At 54.7% G+C, this 16,475-nt stretch overlaps 2 protein-coding genes across 2 annotated transcripts; one reads left to right on the forward strand and one right to left on the reverse strand.

Moving 5' to 3' along the window:
- Positions 1-6,140: 6,140 nt before the first annotated feature.
- On the forward strand, positions 6,141-7,482 carry RHO25_009664 (uncharacterized protein; the record flags this gene model as incomplete). Its single annotated transcript, XM_023601196.2, has 2 exons — positions 6,141-6,517; positions 6,570-7,482. The coding sequence occupies 2 exons, from the start codon at positions 6,141-6,143 to the stop codon at positions 7,480-7,482; spliced, it is 1,290 nt and encodes a 429-aa protein (XP_023453960.1).
- A 4,604-nt stretch (positions 7,483-12,086) lies between these two features.
- Positions 12,087-15,653, reverse strand: RHO25_009665 (uncharacterized protein; the record flags this gene model as incomplete). Its single annotated transcript, XM_023601197.2, has 4 exons — positions 12,087-14,896; positions 14,960-15,007; positions 15,139-15,218; positions 15,277-15,653. 4 exons carry the CDS (start codon positions 15,651-15,653, stop codon positions 12,087-12,089), a joined length of 3,315 nt encoding a protein of 1,104 aa, XP_023453959.1.
- Positions 15,654-16,475: the final 822 nt, after the last annotated feature.

Raw genomic sequence — 16,475 nt, forward strand, 5'->3', positions numbered from 1 at the left:
AAGAACAGGAGCAAAAGTGTATTAAGACTTGCCGCGATGCAAGCTCTGGCCAAGATGTCTCGGCCTTCTCGCCGCGCTGCCTCAAAGAGGCAATTCTGCTGGACTATCCCATGCCAACTTCTGTTAAAAGCAATGCATATCTCGACTTCACCTCATGCTGCGCTTGCCGCCAGCGAACATAACTAAGATCTCGGGTTCCTAGTCGAGTTCGCAGGTGCAATCCCTGTCACCAGCCTCAACAGTCCTGAGTCAGCTACGTTGAGTGCATTAGCCTTTCACAACTTGCGGTAAAGAATTTGCCATCGCAGAAGAGTTTGGGATTGAGCCTTAGAACTCGCCGGCAGGTAGCAAAGTCGTAACTGGCACCGCGCAAACGCTCTTGTGCATGCTCGCTCCAGAAATAGATATTTTGATCGGACTTCACCTATTCTCGGCCTTCCCGCCGAGCGGCAACAAGACCTCTATGTGGTCTTGGCACAAATTGCTAGATGTATGCAAACACCGTAGCCTTGCTTGAAAGCGAGCTCTGACACTTGGCGACCGATAGGGATATTCTTCTGCTGATATGATGCTGATTTCAACAGTTTCTGGGTACTGCTGGCTCTAGAATACGGGGAACAAATTAACTCCACAGCTGAACGATTGGGCATGTAAGCCCCAGAAGATCTAATCGGCATGTAGTAAGGTTGTATTAGAAGAGAGCTTGTAATTGATGCTGCTGTTCGAGTTTCCATCTTTCTAAACGTCCAGGAGACACAGCAATAGAGGACGTGGCCTCGTAAGTCGGCAGAAGCAGGGCTCCGTCCCGGTGTAACAATACAACATGAAGCAGAGCAATACTTCGCTCGTTGCGATCGTACTTTCTCGATCCGTGCTTTCCGTGCTGAAGCAGTCGATGCGCCAGCAATTGTCGTGATTGAACGGACGTCTCCATATCATTGCGAGGGCGAGACCCGGCACAGCAGTGACCTCGACTCTGGCTGCGCATGGAGTTGAAGACGTTTATTGTATTAGCCGAGGAATTTTGAAGACTCCGTACTAATGTAATCACCGCAGGGACGTAGAATTGATGCAGCTGCGGTTGGCGAAACGTCCCGATCGCATTTGCCCCGAGGATCACGCTCATGACCTACCTCAGAGGCAACTAGTCTCAACTATATCAGAGACGAGACACGAATGAATACCTGGGACAGTGCTATCGCGATGATCAAGCCACGATCAGCTAGCTGCAAGCACGCAAAGCACTATGTCCGGCACGGGCAAGGTGTAATCGAGCGTGTCTTGTCGTGGCTTTGTTGTCATTTTGCCGCTGACGGTATTGATTTACTGCCGAGCATTGTGCATCGCTTTCGCTTCTAATAGCCGGCAAGTTTCGCGATATTTTGCTGTTCGGGAGAATCAGTTGCAAAGCAAGCAGTCGAGAAAGATGAGGTTTTCAAGGCGCTACAAAGCTGCACAAATTGTCAATGTTATAAGCCTTAGAACACTCGGTAGATAAGTCAAGGATCATCTACATTGGCCGTAGTGACCAGCCAAAATGTGATGAGCTTGGTATGCTGCCAACAAGTCCAGTGAATATGGCGGACCTTGGTCGACGCCTTGATCGTTCTTGATTGCTGTTCTCTCATCATGAGCCCAGTGCCGCAGCCAAAGGGCGTGGTGACTTCACACGAGAATCCTCATCAACAATGCCGATGTTCACACCGGAGAAGTCTGGCGAGAATGTGCCGCAGATACCGGAATGCGATGCATGGATTGTCCGCGGGTGATAGAGAGATAATTCCCGTGTCGAGATCCCGAGCCGGCAAGCCACCGAGAACGAAGCGTTACTCGCGGAAAGTGGGCACGATGCGAGCAGTCAGTCATCATCAACGAACGCATCCTGCAGGTAGGCTGACCGCATCTGTCAGAAAAAGCAGTAGCCCAAGTGCGCATAGTTTTGTGCGACGCCAACGATAATTTCGAATCAATTCGATTGTTCATGCCTGGAAGCGCTGGTCATGGTGGAGGACATGACGAATAGTGATGCAACCGCGTTAATGGCTTCGCTTGGGCTGTGCAGAGCAGCTAAAGAGCGGTGTTGCACACACAGCACATAATATCTGTCAGCTGCCTGGATCCGTGTGGTGTGACCTGCCATCGCACAGAGTGTAGAGTACACGAGAATGCCATATGTCTGTCGAGGACTGATGTTGGCGTATGCTTCGCGTAGATGTCGTGTAGCAAGGGCTGAGGGACTACACCGATGTGCACACCGTACTGTAATTATCACGGCGACCACTGAAGAAGCTCGCGTGCGGAGATGTGCCTTGTTGAAGAATCGAGTGGGTCCCACTCGTCAATTTTTAGGACACAGTGCCAAGCGTGTAGCTAACGCTTCGAATATATTATGCGTGAGTATGTTGTGGCATCTTGGGCGCCCACGTGGCAGTTCACCCTGTCGTGTCTGTGTCTGCAAGGCTCCATAACCAGCGGTCCAGGTGGCATGTGAAACTGCGAGGTTATATGAATACACCTAGTAAAAGCAGTGTGCATCCATCAGAGATCCATGATAATGCATGGCAATGTGCGACATTGATTCTGCGAGTCGTCCATCGTCTGCCTGTATCGGCCTCGTGAGATAAGCACCGACGCTGAGAAGGACACTGAGGTGACGGCGACATGTGGTCACTCGAGTGGGCGTGGTGAGAAGCTTCATGATCTTCGCAGAGCCATGGTAGGTGGTACTTCGAACCTGGTTGCAGATGCACTCCTTGAAGGTCGCGTGGCCGCCAGCTGCAGTGAAGTGGAGCTTTGGCGTCTCCTCACGAGTGTGCGACCTCTAGCAGCAAGACACGCCAATCAGGCACACCGACATCGACATCGTGACTGCTTTCCGCCTCCAGCGAGCGCGACAGAGGATTGAGATCGCGCGCCTCTCAGACTGCTTCCACGGCCTACCGGGCACCTCGGGACCACTGGTGACTTTGTCGCGGTGTGAGGAGTGGAAGATATGCAGTGAATAGAAGCAATGAATACTCGCACGGCCGCTGATATGCCGTCGGTAGCCAGCGCTGGCGGGGGATGGGCTCGTCTCTCCAAAACCATTCCAGAAGCTTGAGACGCGCGATTTCGGGAGATTAAAATCCCTGCTCTGGGGCGACGAGAGTGGACCATGGCAGTCGCGTGTTCATTGTGAGTCTTGGTGCGCTCACACCCTCGTGAAGTATCGATCGGGATCGCTTGCGCACAATGCCGTGGCCATAAGTTCGGGGTGATGCGAGCTGCGGCAGTGCTCGCAGTCTCGTCTTTTGCTTCGTACTCCTGTTGCGTGTTCCTCAGGCGTGGGCATCCCCACTCAGCCGGACACCGATGTAGAGCCTCACGGCTGCGGAACCATTCCACTGAAGCAGACTGACCGTCCACGCCGTCGCTGGGCGGAGAGTGTCTGCTGTTTCGCTCTGCCTGGCGACTAGTCGGTAGTGTTGGCGAGAAGCCTCAAGCGCGGATCATCAGCTGCCACAGTCCTGTACGTGATAGAGTTGTGGCGTGCATCGAACAACCAGACGCCTAAACCCTTTGCGGAGCGGGACAACAGTACGTGCGGTTGCCGCTCTATTGCCACAAGATGGTGTTGCAACAGCGACAGAACTCGCGACGGCAGTTTGACGGTCATTTGGACATGGCCCAATGGTCTGGCTGCTGATACGACGAGTGCCGCTGGACAAGACAGGGCTGCCACGCGAAGATAGATGCTGGCGTGCGGCGAAAACGTGGCTTGTGGCACGACAAACGCAACGTCGGATTGGGCTGTGGGCCAAGAGCAGAGCAGAGCAGGGCCGGGCAGCACATGCGAATGCGGTGCTCGTCCTTGAGCGCGCGTAGATGCATTGGCGCTGGCTGCGGTGCCTCGGCGCATGTGACGTGACGGGCGGTGGCAAGCATGTACATGTATATTCGACGCAAGGCAGCGCAGACGGCGGCGAGAGCAATGCCCAGGCAAGACGTCTCCTCAACAGAAAGTCAATTGCAGCGTGTTATTCGCGCGGACGTGCGTCAGGCGCATATGCTGCCGGGATCTAAGCGCGAGGAGCACATCCAAGCAAACCTAACGCACCGTAAAGTGTTGCTATTCTTTGCCGTCTGGCCTCACGCGTTCAGCGGAGCGGCCGACGCCTCGGTGGCCAGGCAGAGGAGAGGCGAGCCCGGTTTGCGCTCCAGCTCGGTGCTAGGCTCATCCTCCACGCCTGTGCCCGGTGTCTGCAGGGGTGCTCTGCCGCCTGGCGACCACCACTCGCCTCGCTCATCACTCACGCCCTCCAGCACCATCGACCATGGCGGCATCCAGCCCAGCGACGGCGCCCGCACGCAGCGAATACGCAGCCCGTGGCCACACCGACGATGGCGACGAGCAGCAGCAGCAGCAGCGGTGATGAGGCATCGCCAGCATCGCCATCCTCATTCGCGGCTCACGAGCCCTCAGCCGGAGCCGGCGCATCGTTCTGCGTAAATCACCCCTGCAACGTCCTGCTGCTGCTGAGCTCCCACTTGGGCATGGCTTGCGGATCTCCCCATAGTATCAATGAATTGTGGTGCGTCACTGGTGCAGCAATTGGCTCTCTTTACCTGCCGGCGCTGCTCTCGCCGCGCTGATGCTGTTCTGTATCGTCTCGTCGTGCGTGCTCTTCTGTGCACCGCACTGCACTCGCACTGTGCTGGACGAACGACCGCAGCCCAGCTCAGCCATATCCTCACCCCGCCAGGACCGCGCCATCCGGCTGACTGACCAAGGTCGTTGACCAAGAGCGCGCGGAAAGCCGGCGATTCGATCCGGCAACTGCCCTTCTTCATCACAGGCGGATTTTGAATTGGAGTGTGCATAGCCTGCTTGCGCTGGTAGCGAGCCGGGCTGTCAACCTTCTGCACTCTAACCGCCAACCAGAGGCGCTGCAGCGGACGGGCGTGCAGCAACTGCGTGCACAAAGAGCGTTGTCAACTTGTTGTCCTCGCTCGCAGGCCTGCCCGACAGCGAGCAGTGAATGGGGAGAGCGAGCCGCGTGCTGCTGTGACTGCTCCCCGGTCAACCGCGGTCATCGTTGCGGAAGGCGAGGAAGGAAGGCGATCTCAGGGCCATTGCTCGTCACCGCACGCACGCAGAGCACTGATTGCTCCTGCAGGCTGGCTGGCACAGGTCAACAGTGGGGCCTTCCCCTCCACCCAAGCACAGCAAAACCGAAACTATTCTCGACGCCCGCTCTGGTACGCTCCCACCGCTTGCATTGACATCTGAGACCTGCATTCTTCCCCAATCGAGCATCGCTCCCCAAACCGCTGCCTGCCTCAAACCGGACTCGACCCTCCCACAGCCGCCTCGTCGATCGCACGGGGAGGCGGGTATATCCCTCTGGGTGCGCCTGAGCCGGGAACCCAGCTGCGCTCCACGCTCCGCCCACAGGTCTGGGTGCGGCAACGGTGGTCGATCGAGGAATCAAAGGCTTCACCACACGACAATCTAGGAATCGAGCACCCGGCTTGCGACAACGTGATCTTTCCCCCATTCTGCCAGCATCGACGGCAGGGCGCGGCAAGAGGTCATTTAGTCGCATATTATTGCGCAACAGACGTTGCAGGAGAAGCAGGTGCCATTTGCCGAACGAGGTGCTCAGAGCTTCAGACTGTGGTCCGACGATTGTACAATAACTGGCCACTCGACTTTCCAACAGCTCTCAATCTCCATGTCGAGTGGAACGAACCACAAACCTTCGTCTCGTTGCCCACACTCTCATCACGTATTCAGCTGACTTGCGAGCAACGCTGGACGCCCTTCCACCGACAGACTTTCTGCACGTGGGGTATACCTGACCATCATCACAACTATTACTGGAGTCACGCCCTGGAAGCTTTCTGGTTCACCAGTTGCCCACCTAACCCTCCACTTTACTGCCACCGACGCCGTACAAAGTTGGGTGGCCGATCGCCTTCCTCCACGTAGCAGCTTCGGTGCATTTTGAATCAACGTCTACCGCTTCCTTCATCTCTCTCAAGAGCTTCGTTCTAGGACCAATCTTCACACCCTCTGGTTGCATTCTCACACGAGCCACCGGAAACTTCACTGCTTTCAATCGTCTGGCCGACCTGACTTGGGCTCGGCGGAACGCAACATGATGGCGCGAGATCAGATTCGGCTCGAAGTACGACAGGAACCGAAGAGGGCACAGGTCGTACAAGAGAACAACCCCAAGAACCGCAAGCCCATCGACCCTCCGCCGATCATCGAGCTCAAGTACAACGATCGTGACGACCCGAACAACGCGCAATGGCTCGTCAGCCCTCGAACGTTCATGATGGTCACCTTGATCTCTGTGAAGGATGAACACGAGCAACCGCCAGGAAAACTCCTGATAGGGCAGACCGTGTCATCGCTACACCGATTGAAGGACATCAACAACAAGGATGGAGGCTTCTTCGTCTTCGGCGACATATCGGCAAAGAAGCTGGGCCAGTACAAGTTGCGCTTCAGTTTGTTCGATACCAACAAGTCAGTGCAACCCTGTAGACGTCGCTCTTCTCAACATAGCTAACGAGTGCAGGGAAACCGATGAGGTCGTCTTTCTAGGCTCTATCGACTCTGCCGAATTCCCGGTCGTCGCTCAAAGAGACTTCGGAAGCATGTCGGAGTCTACGCACCTAACGCGTACATTTTCGGATCAAGGTGTCAAGCTTCGTGTGCGCAAGGACAATCGAGCAATATCGAGCATCAGCGGCCAGAAGCGCGCATACAACGGATCTCCACCTGACACCACATCGCCTTCTGTGCACTCCACCATGCATGGAGGCGCAGTACAAGACTATCACTACAACACTACAGCGCAGTCGCCAGCAGTCAAGCGACATCGATCTTCAAGCGAATACGACAGCTCCATGTACCAGAATTCTTCGATAGCAGATACACCGAACTCGACTTACGCCGGCTCGCTGCCAAGCAGCACGCGCTACGCGATGGGAAATAACGAGTACCAACGCGGTTACGGGAGCTACGGGGGCCAATATTCGCCGAATACGCTGGGTATGGGTGGTCGGTCGATGGGTATGCAGTCCGCGGGTTGGCAAGGGATACAGCAGAATAGCGCGCTTCCCTCACCGACCGCGAGTGTGACTGTCAGTGCACCACAACAAAGCCCATATCCAACCACGACCAGCCAGCAGTCCACCATGTTCGGCGATCCAGGAGGAGTGAGCACCATCCCGAGGAACTCTTACCCTAGCAGCTCTTATCCGTATCCTCAGCAAGCTCACTATTCGAGCCAGCCATCGTCGGATGGGCATCACTACCCAGAGTTGCAAATGCCGGGAAGCTCCATCTCAGATAGCAACTCGTTGTCTTCAGGACCGGGACATCCGTACAACACAGCTTACCTGCAGGCAAATGGCTTGTACGGCTCGGAAGCGCCAGAGTCGTCGGGCGGATATGCATATGCAGATTCGCAAACGCGTGCCTATTAGGATCCGGAAACACGTACTCATGGTAGTTTCCGACCATGGTAACCGCAGCGAGAGCCTTGATGGCTCGCTGGGCGCATTGCCATCTGTTGCATCAGACCGGTCTTGCTTTCGGGGCTACAGCACATGGTTGACTCAGGGTAATATGGTGACTTAATCCGGAACCGACACAGCATTTTGATTTTACAGGGAGCGAGGGCTTGGATCCGATGTTTGCGCACTGGGAAGCGAGGTGTTGGTGGTATGGGACGCGCATTCAAAAAAAAAGGGAGGTGGATGCAATTGCACATGAACCATCATGATTGTACGACTCTCTGTACGGTCAACAGGACGTCCTCTACAGATTCACTTCTTCACATGTACATTTTTGGATACCAATCATCATTAAACAACACTGGCTCAGCCTTTCTTCCGAAACAATCACTGCTACTAACGCTTTGCTCTTCTGCTCTGAAACAAAGACCATGCATTACAAATCTGTCTGCGTCACGATTGCACTGTGGTGCAATAGACTTTCCGCTTGCAGGTGAGGGCCAGCAAAAGGTTTGAGAAATTGCGCAAGGCGTGCATGCACGTTGGAGCTTCGACGAACTGGAATTTACGGTAGCGGTGATCCGCCTGTCGAGCAAGCGTCAAACATTCTCTCGCCTCCTACTGGCCAGAAAAGCGGAATTCCCAACTGCTGTGTGTCAGGTCTCATCTCAGCTGCACAGGGCTTGGCGAGTCGAAAATATCAGGTTATAATGCTTGCGATATAGACCACGACTTCATTTGGACACCGAGGTCGCGCCTGAGCAGTTTGTTCAATTTCAATAGTTCTGACGAATTGCCTTGGCATTCTCGTCGAGCCGAGCAGAAGGCAAACCAACCACGGTGATCTACGATACTGTGGCAATTGAGTTTGGCGCTATGCTGGGAAGACGAGCTTGGAAGGCGCTCCCCGGCGCGCAGAAAGTCCGTGCTCGAGCGCGACCAGACGTCAGGCGAATGAACGGGCGGAAGGACTGCCCGAATTCAAGCTACTATTGACGTCCTATTGATGCTGTGAATCAATAGCTGCATCCTCCTATGCTGACTATTGCTTCCTAGCTACACGACGGACTGCTCCTTCTCAAGCGCGCGGTGCAGTCGGGATGGGAAGGCTCGACATCCCCAGGCACGAGCTACTGCCTGATGCTCGTGCTCGTGTCCTTATCTCGGAAGAGAGACAACTGTCTCAGATTGGCGACGGGCTACGATCTAGAGCCATTGCGCTCGCTTCACCTGCTCTGGGCGGTGCAATCCATCCCGACGCGCCCTCGACGCTGCACACTGCCACCGACTGGCGCGCCTTGTGGCTGTGATGCGAGCCTGGCCGGATGGACATGTGAAGAACTAGTCACAGCCACACAAAGTCTCTCTCAACGCTACGGCGAGAAGACCGCGATCCATGAGCATGAAGTCGAAGGATCCCATTTGTGCCCTGAAGACGACCCACCAGAGCAGTCCAAGCCAGGTCACGATAGTGATAGCGCCCTGAGAACACGGACGCCTCCTTTGCCAGCTCGGACTGCTCGCGCGTCTTGGAGCTCTCAGTGACGACCACATATCGGAGGGCAAGTCTTGGCGACGCAATGAGCTGTTCCGCTGTCCGTGCAACTGCAGTAGTGATCAGGCCAGCACAATAACAGTCATTCGGAGGTCAGTCAGAGACGACCCGCTCCGGCTTGGCTGGCATTCGATATGCGAAGTTGGCAGGAGGAGTTGCCCCGTCCAGCGGAAGGTCAATGCCCGCTGCTACGATGGTGATCTACACTGACTGACAAGCACTGACGACGAATTCTGGATGACATGTCCCGGGCCTCTCGGTCTCTGCAAGCGGCTGCACAGCGTGTCTTCCCAAAGAGGAGTGTGCAGGAGGGCATACATGCAGCACTGGCCTCATGACACCGCCCTCGTGGAGCTCACTGCGTCGCGCGACCATTCCAATAGGCTCGATGAGCTCAGACATCACATTGCTCAAGGTTCTATATCCTGGCTGCAGAAGGCATGATCGGGCTTCAGGATGGTCAAAACACCTCACACCGGCCATCCGATTTACTATGCCTATCTGTCACTTGATCAAAGCACGTTGTGATGACGGGGCTCATAGCGACACAGCAATGCAACACTGCAGTGTGCGATGCGGAGAAGTTTCGAATGCTACTCAGAGACGCGCGTTGCATCCCTCGCGTGGAGTTGCAGGTCTCATCTTCGATTGGCATTGGACTCAGTATCTGCATCTGTCTTGGGCTGGCGATCGCTGCCTCCGACGAGGTCATACTTCAGTCCTGTGTACACTGGATGCGACACGACTGCAACGGTGTGCTCACGTTAAGACTGACCACGCTGCTGAACAGTTTGTCCTGTACAGCATGAGATTAGCAGCATTTGTCGATCCTCAAGGCCTTCAGAGCTGCGCTCGATGGTGTAGCACAGAGGGCCCAATGCTCGACTGATTAGCACATTTTGTGACAAGAAACGCACAGTTTCGTCACAAGCATGTCCGCAGTCAGCACGCACGCGCACGCTACCTGGGACAAGACGAGGACGTTTGACTTTCTGTTGACTCTACGTTGCGACTCGACTCGAGGACTGATCTTTAGATGCAATTACAGCTCGCATTCTTTGTGAGTTATGCCATGAAACAATTGCTGACAATTTACGAAAGATGTGGAGCTCCGAGCACGTACGCATTGGACTCTCTGCCTTTTTTCCAACATGATCCGCCATTTCACTGCCTTCCGCACTGAATTTCAAGAGCACGAGACCCAGAACGCATCCAAGCAACAGTATGCAGACGGGCCTCCCACCAATCTGCGCGAACGTCTTAGTTCCCGCAGTATTCTGGGCGACGCCTTCGGGACTCTGCTGTGTCACTCCTGTCAGAAAACTTCAGGTGGCCAGTGGCCAACGATGACAAAGTCGTTGTCCGCCTTGACTGACCTGGAAAGACTGATCGTAGTACTTGCCCAGACTGAGAACAGCACAGAGGCAAGGTATTGGTGATCACAATATGAATTTGAGAGCGAGGAACCTTCGAATGCGTTGCTCGACCCGCATGCACACATAATTGCTGCATTTCGCGCCCAGTCCAGGTACTGCACGTCGCTTGCTCAAGTGAACCTCATGCAGCAGTACAGAACTCGGTCGTGCTCGGTTCCATATTTCCGAGCTCTCAAATTCAGCACTTCAGCTGGTGGTACCTTATCCGCCCCTGCGCCAACGACTTAGCCGCGCGAGAAGACCTTGGTTCTGGCGGCTGTCAAAACCATCCCTCCCGAATCCTTCAAAGCAGGTCGTGGAACCCTTGACGATCACAAACAGCGGCTCACATATTGCCAACTCCTAGTAGAAGCTTCAATGAGCTGCAGCAGCAGCCAACTTCTTCCCGACCCACCACAAATTCCGGCAACCTGGATCAATGCTTCCACCAAGACCTATGTTTGAACACGCAACTCTTGGTTCACTGGGGTTATAAATCGATTCACCGGCAGCCGCGGACTACTCTCCGCGGTGTTCCATACGAAGAACAGCAGAAGTGGCGTACAGTACTATGACAAACGTCAGACCGGATGGAGTTCTCCGAAGGCACAAGCTACATGGGGAAAGAATGTCAGCTAATACTCCTTGACCTCGCATGTCGTAACCAAGGAAAAGCTCCGTGCTCGTGCGTGGATGTATTTCTACACGATGCGCGACATACTTGCATGACATTGATTTCGCAAGGCTGATCTTAGCGCGCAGCCTTGCAAGTCCTACCGACGAGGTCTTCGCAGCCGAGATGTCAGAATCGCTTGATCAACGATCGAGCTGCGTAGGAGATTGACCGGGATTTTCATTTGTCAAGTCCTGTTGTTGCTCTCCGCCCGCTCACGATATCAACGACCATGAGGAAGAACCTCAATCTTCTGCCATGACCTTCCGAGACTTCAAATTGTTGGGCAGTCTTGCCATAGCACATCACAACCGCGTTGCCTCAGAACGATCGACAGACAGCAGATGATCGTTGACCATCTCTATTCCGGCTCCATATACCGGCTGAGCTCGCTCGTATCATCATGATAGCTACCCAAACAGGCATAGCACAAGGCCCGAAACAATGCAGGAAAGCAAGAGACACTCCCAAAGCAGTCATTCCAAACTGATCCTTCATTGCCATTACTCAATATAGTATACACGCACTCGGGCCCTGAGTCTCCACCTCAGAGAGCTATCTAACGCATCCATCCTTTTCGGGGTATCTCATTGTCCCTTTTCTGATGATGGGAAGAAGAAGAACAAGTATAATTACAATCAGCGACCGAGACCGGCCGATTTCCTAATCCTGACACGAGAATCCTGCTGTCGAGCACATCCTCCCATTTCCCAATCGTACGTAGGGTCATCCGACATGACCCTACTCCTGTTCCACCCGTAGACAAAATCCCACGATCGTCATTCTCGCAAAAGAAACACACACAAGCTGGTCCGCTGGCTGGCGGAACCTCCAAAAACAGATAGAATTCCCCGACTCGCTTCAACGCGACAAAACGGACGTTTGGTACTCTCGCACTCGCATCAAGCGTTAGCAATTGCACCCGTCATCATCATTCGTACATGATCTCCTCTTCCTCCTCGCCCGGGGCGTCTGCCTCATCGTCTTCTTCCTCCTCGCCAGGAGCATCAGCCTCATCATCGTCGGCAACATCATCACCAGCAGCCATCTCGCTTGCAGTCTTGTCCTGTTCCTCGGTGATGCGATCCACATCTGCCAACGTGACGATATCACCTAGCTTACTTCGACCTCTCCGCAGACTGCTGGGTCCCGCAGCAGGGGTCTCAGGCTTACTTCTGCTTCTGGTAGACGATGACGTTCGATTACGGTCTCTAGGCCTGGAGGGGCTATCTCCATTGGTCCTATTGTCCGGTCTTCGTCGTCGAGCTGGAGTGCCATACGCGTTACGATAGCTTGTTCGTCGCGCCGATGGACGATTCGCACGTCGTTTGACTGTTTGCGGCTGGCCAGGAATAGGAGGGAAGACTTCGAATCGAGAAGGTGGGATGGGTCCTGCGGAAGTGGGTTGCGAGCCGGTCGAGTCGGAATTGGGGGTGGCTTCCCCGGATGCGAGCTGTTGAGACTTTGTACGAATGTGCATCGTAGTTGTATGCCCGTTCGGTGTCTTGCGAGGGGAGCGGCGAGAGGGCGAGTCTTTGTCCTTGCTCTTCTGTTTGTCCACGAGGAAAGAGGTCTGAGGGGTGAGCGTGAGAGGAGGCGGCGTCTTCTTGGGATGTTTGGGCGAGACCTCCAGATCATTGAGCGCAGGTGGTGGGAGTTCTGTTGTCGGGGTCGCAACGGCGATATCGCCATTCGCCTGGCTGCCATCAGTAGCAGTCTCCTCTGATTTCAAAGTCTGTTTCACGCCTTCTTCTGGCTGCGCAGGCAGTTCTGCATTTTCATCTGCCCGGGACGCTACCGTTTGGATAGGCTGATTCGTCTCCTCGCCCATGGCGAACAAGTTCGTAGGCCTGCCCATAATGTACGGCGTCCAGCAGAGATTGTGTGGATTAATCTTGATCGTCGCCTTCTTCTCGTGCTTGTCGACATACTCTTGCATGTAATCGTAATCGAGCCGGAGTGCGTACGTTCCAGTATGAGGATCCCGTACCAATGCTCGAAGTCCTTCGAGCGTCGAGACGATATCATCAGGAGTCATCCCAGTCTCCTTGGCAATTTGTACAACCGTAAGCTGCTTGCCAGCATTTGTTTCTTCTTCTTTGTCGCGAAACCGAAGCAGCAGCTTGCACAAAACATTGCGCCAGTAGGACCGGTAGGAGACCAGACCCATGTCAGATAATGGCTTCTCCGGTGACCCAGTTCGACCCTCAACTTGTGTCAGCAGGTAAGAAAACTCGATGAGCACTCTGCCAAAGCCGCGACGCATGTGTACGGGCAGAACCAGAATACATGACACGTTGTTGCCTGGGTTCTGCAGTGCAGGATCTTGTGCTGTGCCCTCCAGACTTGCCTGGTTATCGGCAGCAATAGCACTCTGCGCGTTCTCATCGAAAGACGTCCTAGGTTCAATCGGAGCCGCAGGTGCACCCATGCCGCGCTTCTCTTTTGAAAAGTAGCCCACGAAATGACATCCGTGTTCGTCGTTCTCGGTCATGATGTAGAACAGGAAGGGTTCCACGTCGTAGTAGAGCGTTTTCGACCCCAGGAAGAGCTTGGCCAGCAAGCAGAGGTTCTGACAGTACAGCGGGTTGCGTCGTCCATCGACCTCGAAGAACGAAAGGGTTGTCTCTTGCTTTGTGTCTGGGTTGATGATGTTGTCGCGGTAAATTTCATCGCCTGGAGGATGCCTCGCTGAGCACTTCAGTTTATGTCTCCACGCGACATAGTCCGAATTCATGTATTTCAGACAGAATTCGCAGATGTAGAGATGCTCATTGCGGCTGTACTCTTCTGGATATGGCGCAGCGTGCCACGTGTCAATCTCGTACTGTCCAAAATTGATGCACTTGATTTTGCTCGCGGGCGTGGCCTTTTTGGGTCGTGCAGGCGTTTCACCGTTCTGTCGTGCAAGCTTCTGCTTCCATTCCTCGTCAGCCTTCTCCCTCGCAGCCTGGAAAGCCGCTCGATCGGTGTCGTCCGGGTACGTCTTTTTTGTATCGGCTTCTGCGTCTGTGAGTATCCCGCCATAAGGCTTGCCTTGATGTTCGTCCACGTTGCGATCCTGGAAGGGAAAGAATGGGTTGTTGTACATGGTCGTCTGCACGATGGGTATCGTCGAGACACTTCCGGATCCGTCCTCTGGCTCGGCAGTAACAGTGCGTCGACTATTGCGGGCTCGTCGTGCCCGATCACGCTCGCGACGTTTCTGCTTCTTCAAGACATCCTTCTCGATCGTCTCGAATTGCGCCACGGTGACTGGAAAGGAGATGATGATACTCTTGGGGTCGTCTGAGCGATGAACGATCCGGCATCCAAGGTTATCTTTCTTCTGCCTTTGGGGTCGACTAGATCGCGTCTTGGATGTCGCCTTGGCATCGTCGTCGTCGACGCTTTCAGCCTGCTCTACAACGATCTCGGGCACGTGGTCCTTGCGCTCGTCTTCGGGCGTTGTTGTTTTCGGACGCTTTCGGTTGCTGCTGCGCAGAGCATCATCTACGTCTTCGGAGGGAGTCTTGCGCTTCCTGAGCGATCTCGACCCATCCATCTCGTCGTCGGGCAGTATGAGAGTGTTAAATACCGAGTGCGATCCAGGCTTGATGCCACCGCGAGCTTGCGGCAATAGATCTCGGGCCATCTTTGGCGCAGACGACCGCCGCCGATTTGAGAGCATCTGGGGCACATCTTTGAAATCTTCCTCGAGGCCATTGGCCACGCAGTCTTGACATCGCCAATGTGCAGCCTCTAAAAGATCGTGTCAGTAGATATGCGACTGTGGGATTTTTATATTCAGGTCTCGGTACGCACCTTGGTCGGCAGCTAGCGAGCCTGCATCTCTGGCACATTGCCGGTGGGCTGCAGGAACGGAAGTCAGCGCGTGCTCGGACCCTTGAACGTTTGATATCATTTGTTGCTTTGCCGCAATTCTTCCATCCTTTACCTCTCGAAACTCGATTTCAAGCTTCGCTCACTTCACAACAACTTACCATTGTCGCCGCAAACTGCACACGCCAGATATTCCTCAAATTCCTCACCGGGATCGTTTTCCTCGGTCTGCTTGCAAAAGCTGCAGTATTCGTTAGCGAGGTTCTATACAACACATTTTCTGCACCGAAGCAACTTACATGCAGCGATTAGCGTCGGCGCCTTCAATCTTGGTGTCGTCGTCGTCTTCCTCAGCATCGTCCGCAGCTTGCCAGCTGCCCTCGTCCGCTTGAGAGCTCTCGCTATCGGAGTCATTTTCCTGGTTTCCCTCGTAGCCTTCCGAGTCTTCGTCTTCTGGAGAGCGTCGGGACCTTGTTCGACTGGATCGTGTCTTCACAGCACCCACAAATTCGCCTTCCTCGTCGTCATCCTCGATCTCGCCCTCGGCATCAGCTTCGGAGCCCAGATCTTCCTCTTCGATCTCGCCTTCAGCATCGGCCTCGTCATCGTATTCCAACTCCTGGTCCTCCTCAACCTCCTCTTCACCTGGTGCGTCGGCGTCTTCGTCCAGCTCCATCTTCTCGGCGGCGAAGTGAGCCTTGTAGTTAACACCACGGCCGCGCACCCTGCTCGGGGTGGGGTGGGCGTGGTTGAGCACTATGGTAGCCACCTTGCCTGTCGGACCGCTATTTATCCCATGTGACCTCCCCGTCTGCCTCTAGCCTTCGTGATTTTGCTTGTGCGCCTCGCTCGCGGCCTCAGTTGCGCAGCGGTCTCTGCTCCGCGGCCAGGTGTAGACCCATCCGCCAAGACTGGTATCTGGACGTGATGTCTGAGCTTTGGCACGCGTTTTCTGTTCCACAGACGTCGTGTAGCTGATATGGATTGTGCTCGAGCTGATTTGAGCGCGTTGTCGCTGTCGTCGTCGCTGCTTTCCACCTGACTAATCCGCGCTTGCCCGCAAAGCGGTGCTGCTCTCTTTTGGCAGGCTCGATGGAGGGTGTTCTGCGGCTCGATGAAGAGTTTGAGGCGATGCGACACTGGTAGAGTGGTCGAGATGGCGTTTGATGCTGCTGTTGTCTGGAAATGCGTGTCTCAAGTCCCCACCGTTCTCCCTACGTCTGCGATCAAGCAGCTGTCCCGCGCGAGGCTCCCGCAAAAGTCGTGAAACCAAGCTCCTTCTCCCTCTGCAACTGCAAGTACGGCGGTCTGTTTGCAGGCGAGACGTGTTGTATCAGCAGACCGCAGCATCGATTTACTGCCAGGCAGTAGTCACCTGTTCCATCAGCAAAGACAGACTCAGGGCGGACAGTGTCGTCCTTCAGCCTTTCCTCACGAGCCACGATATTTGGCCCCAGCCGAGCAACTCCAGCATACAACATCACCACCGACTGCTGCA

The sequence above is a fragment of the Cercospora beticola genome, chromosome 6, assembly GCF_033473495.1.
Source record: "Cercospora beticola chromosome 6, complete sequence".
NCBI classification, from domain to species: Eukaryota; Fungi; Ascomycota; class Dothideomycetes; order Mycosphaerellales; family Mycosphaerellaceae; genus Cercospora; species Cercospora beticola.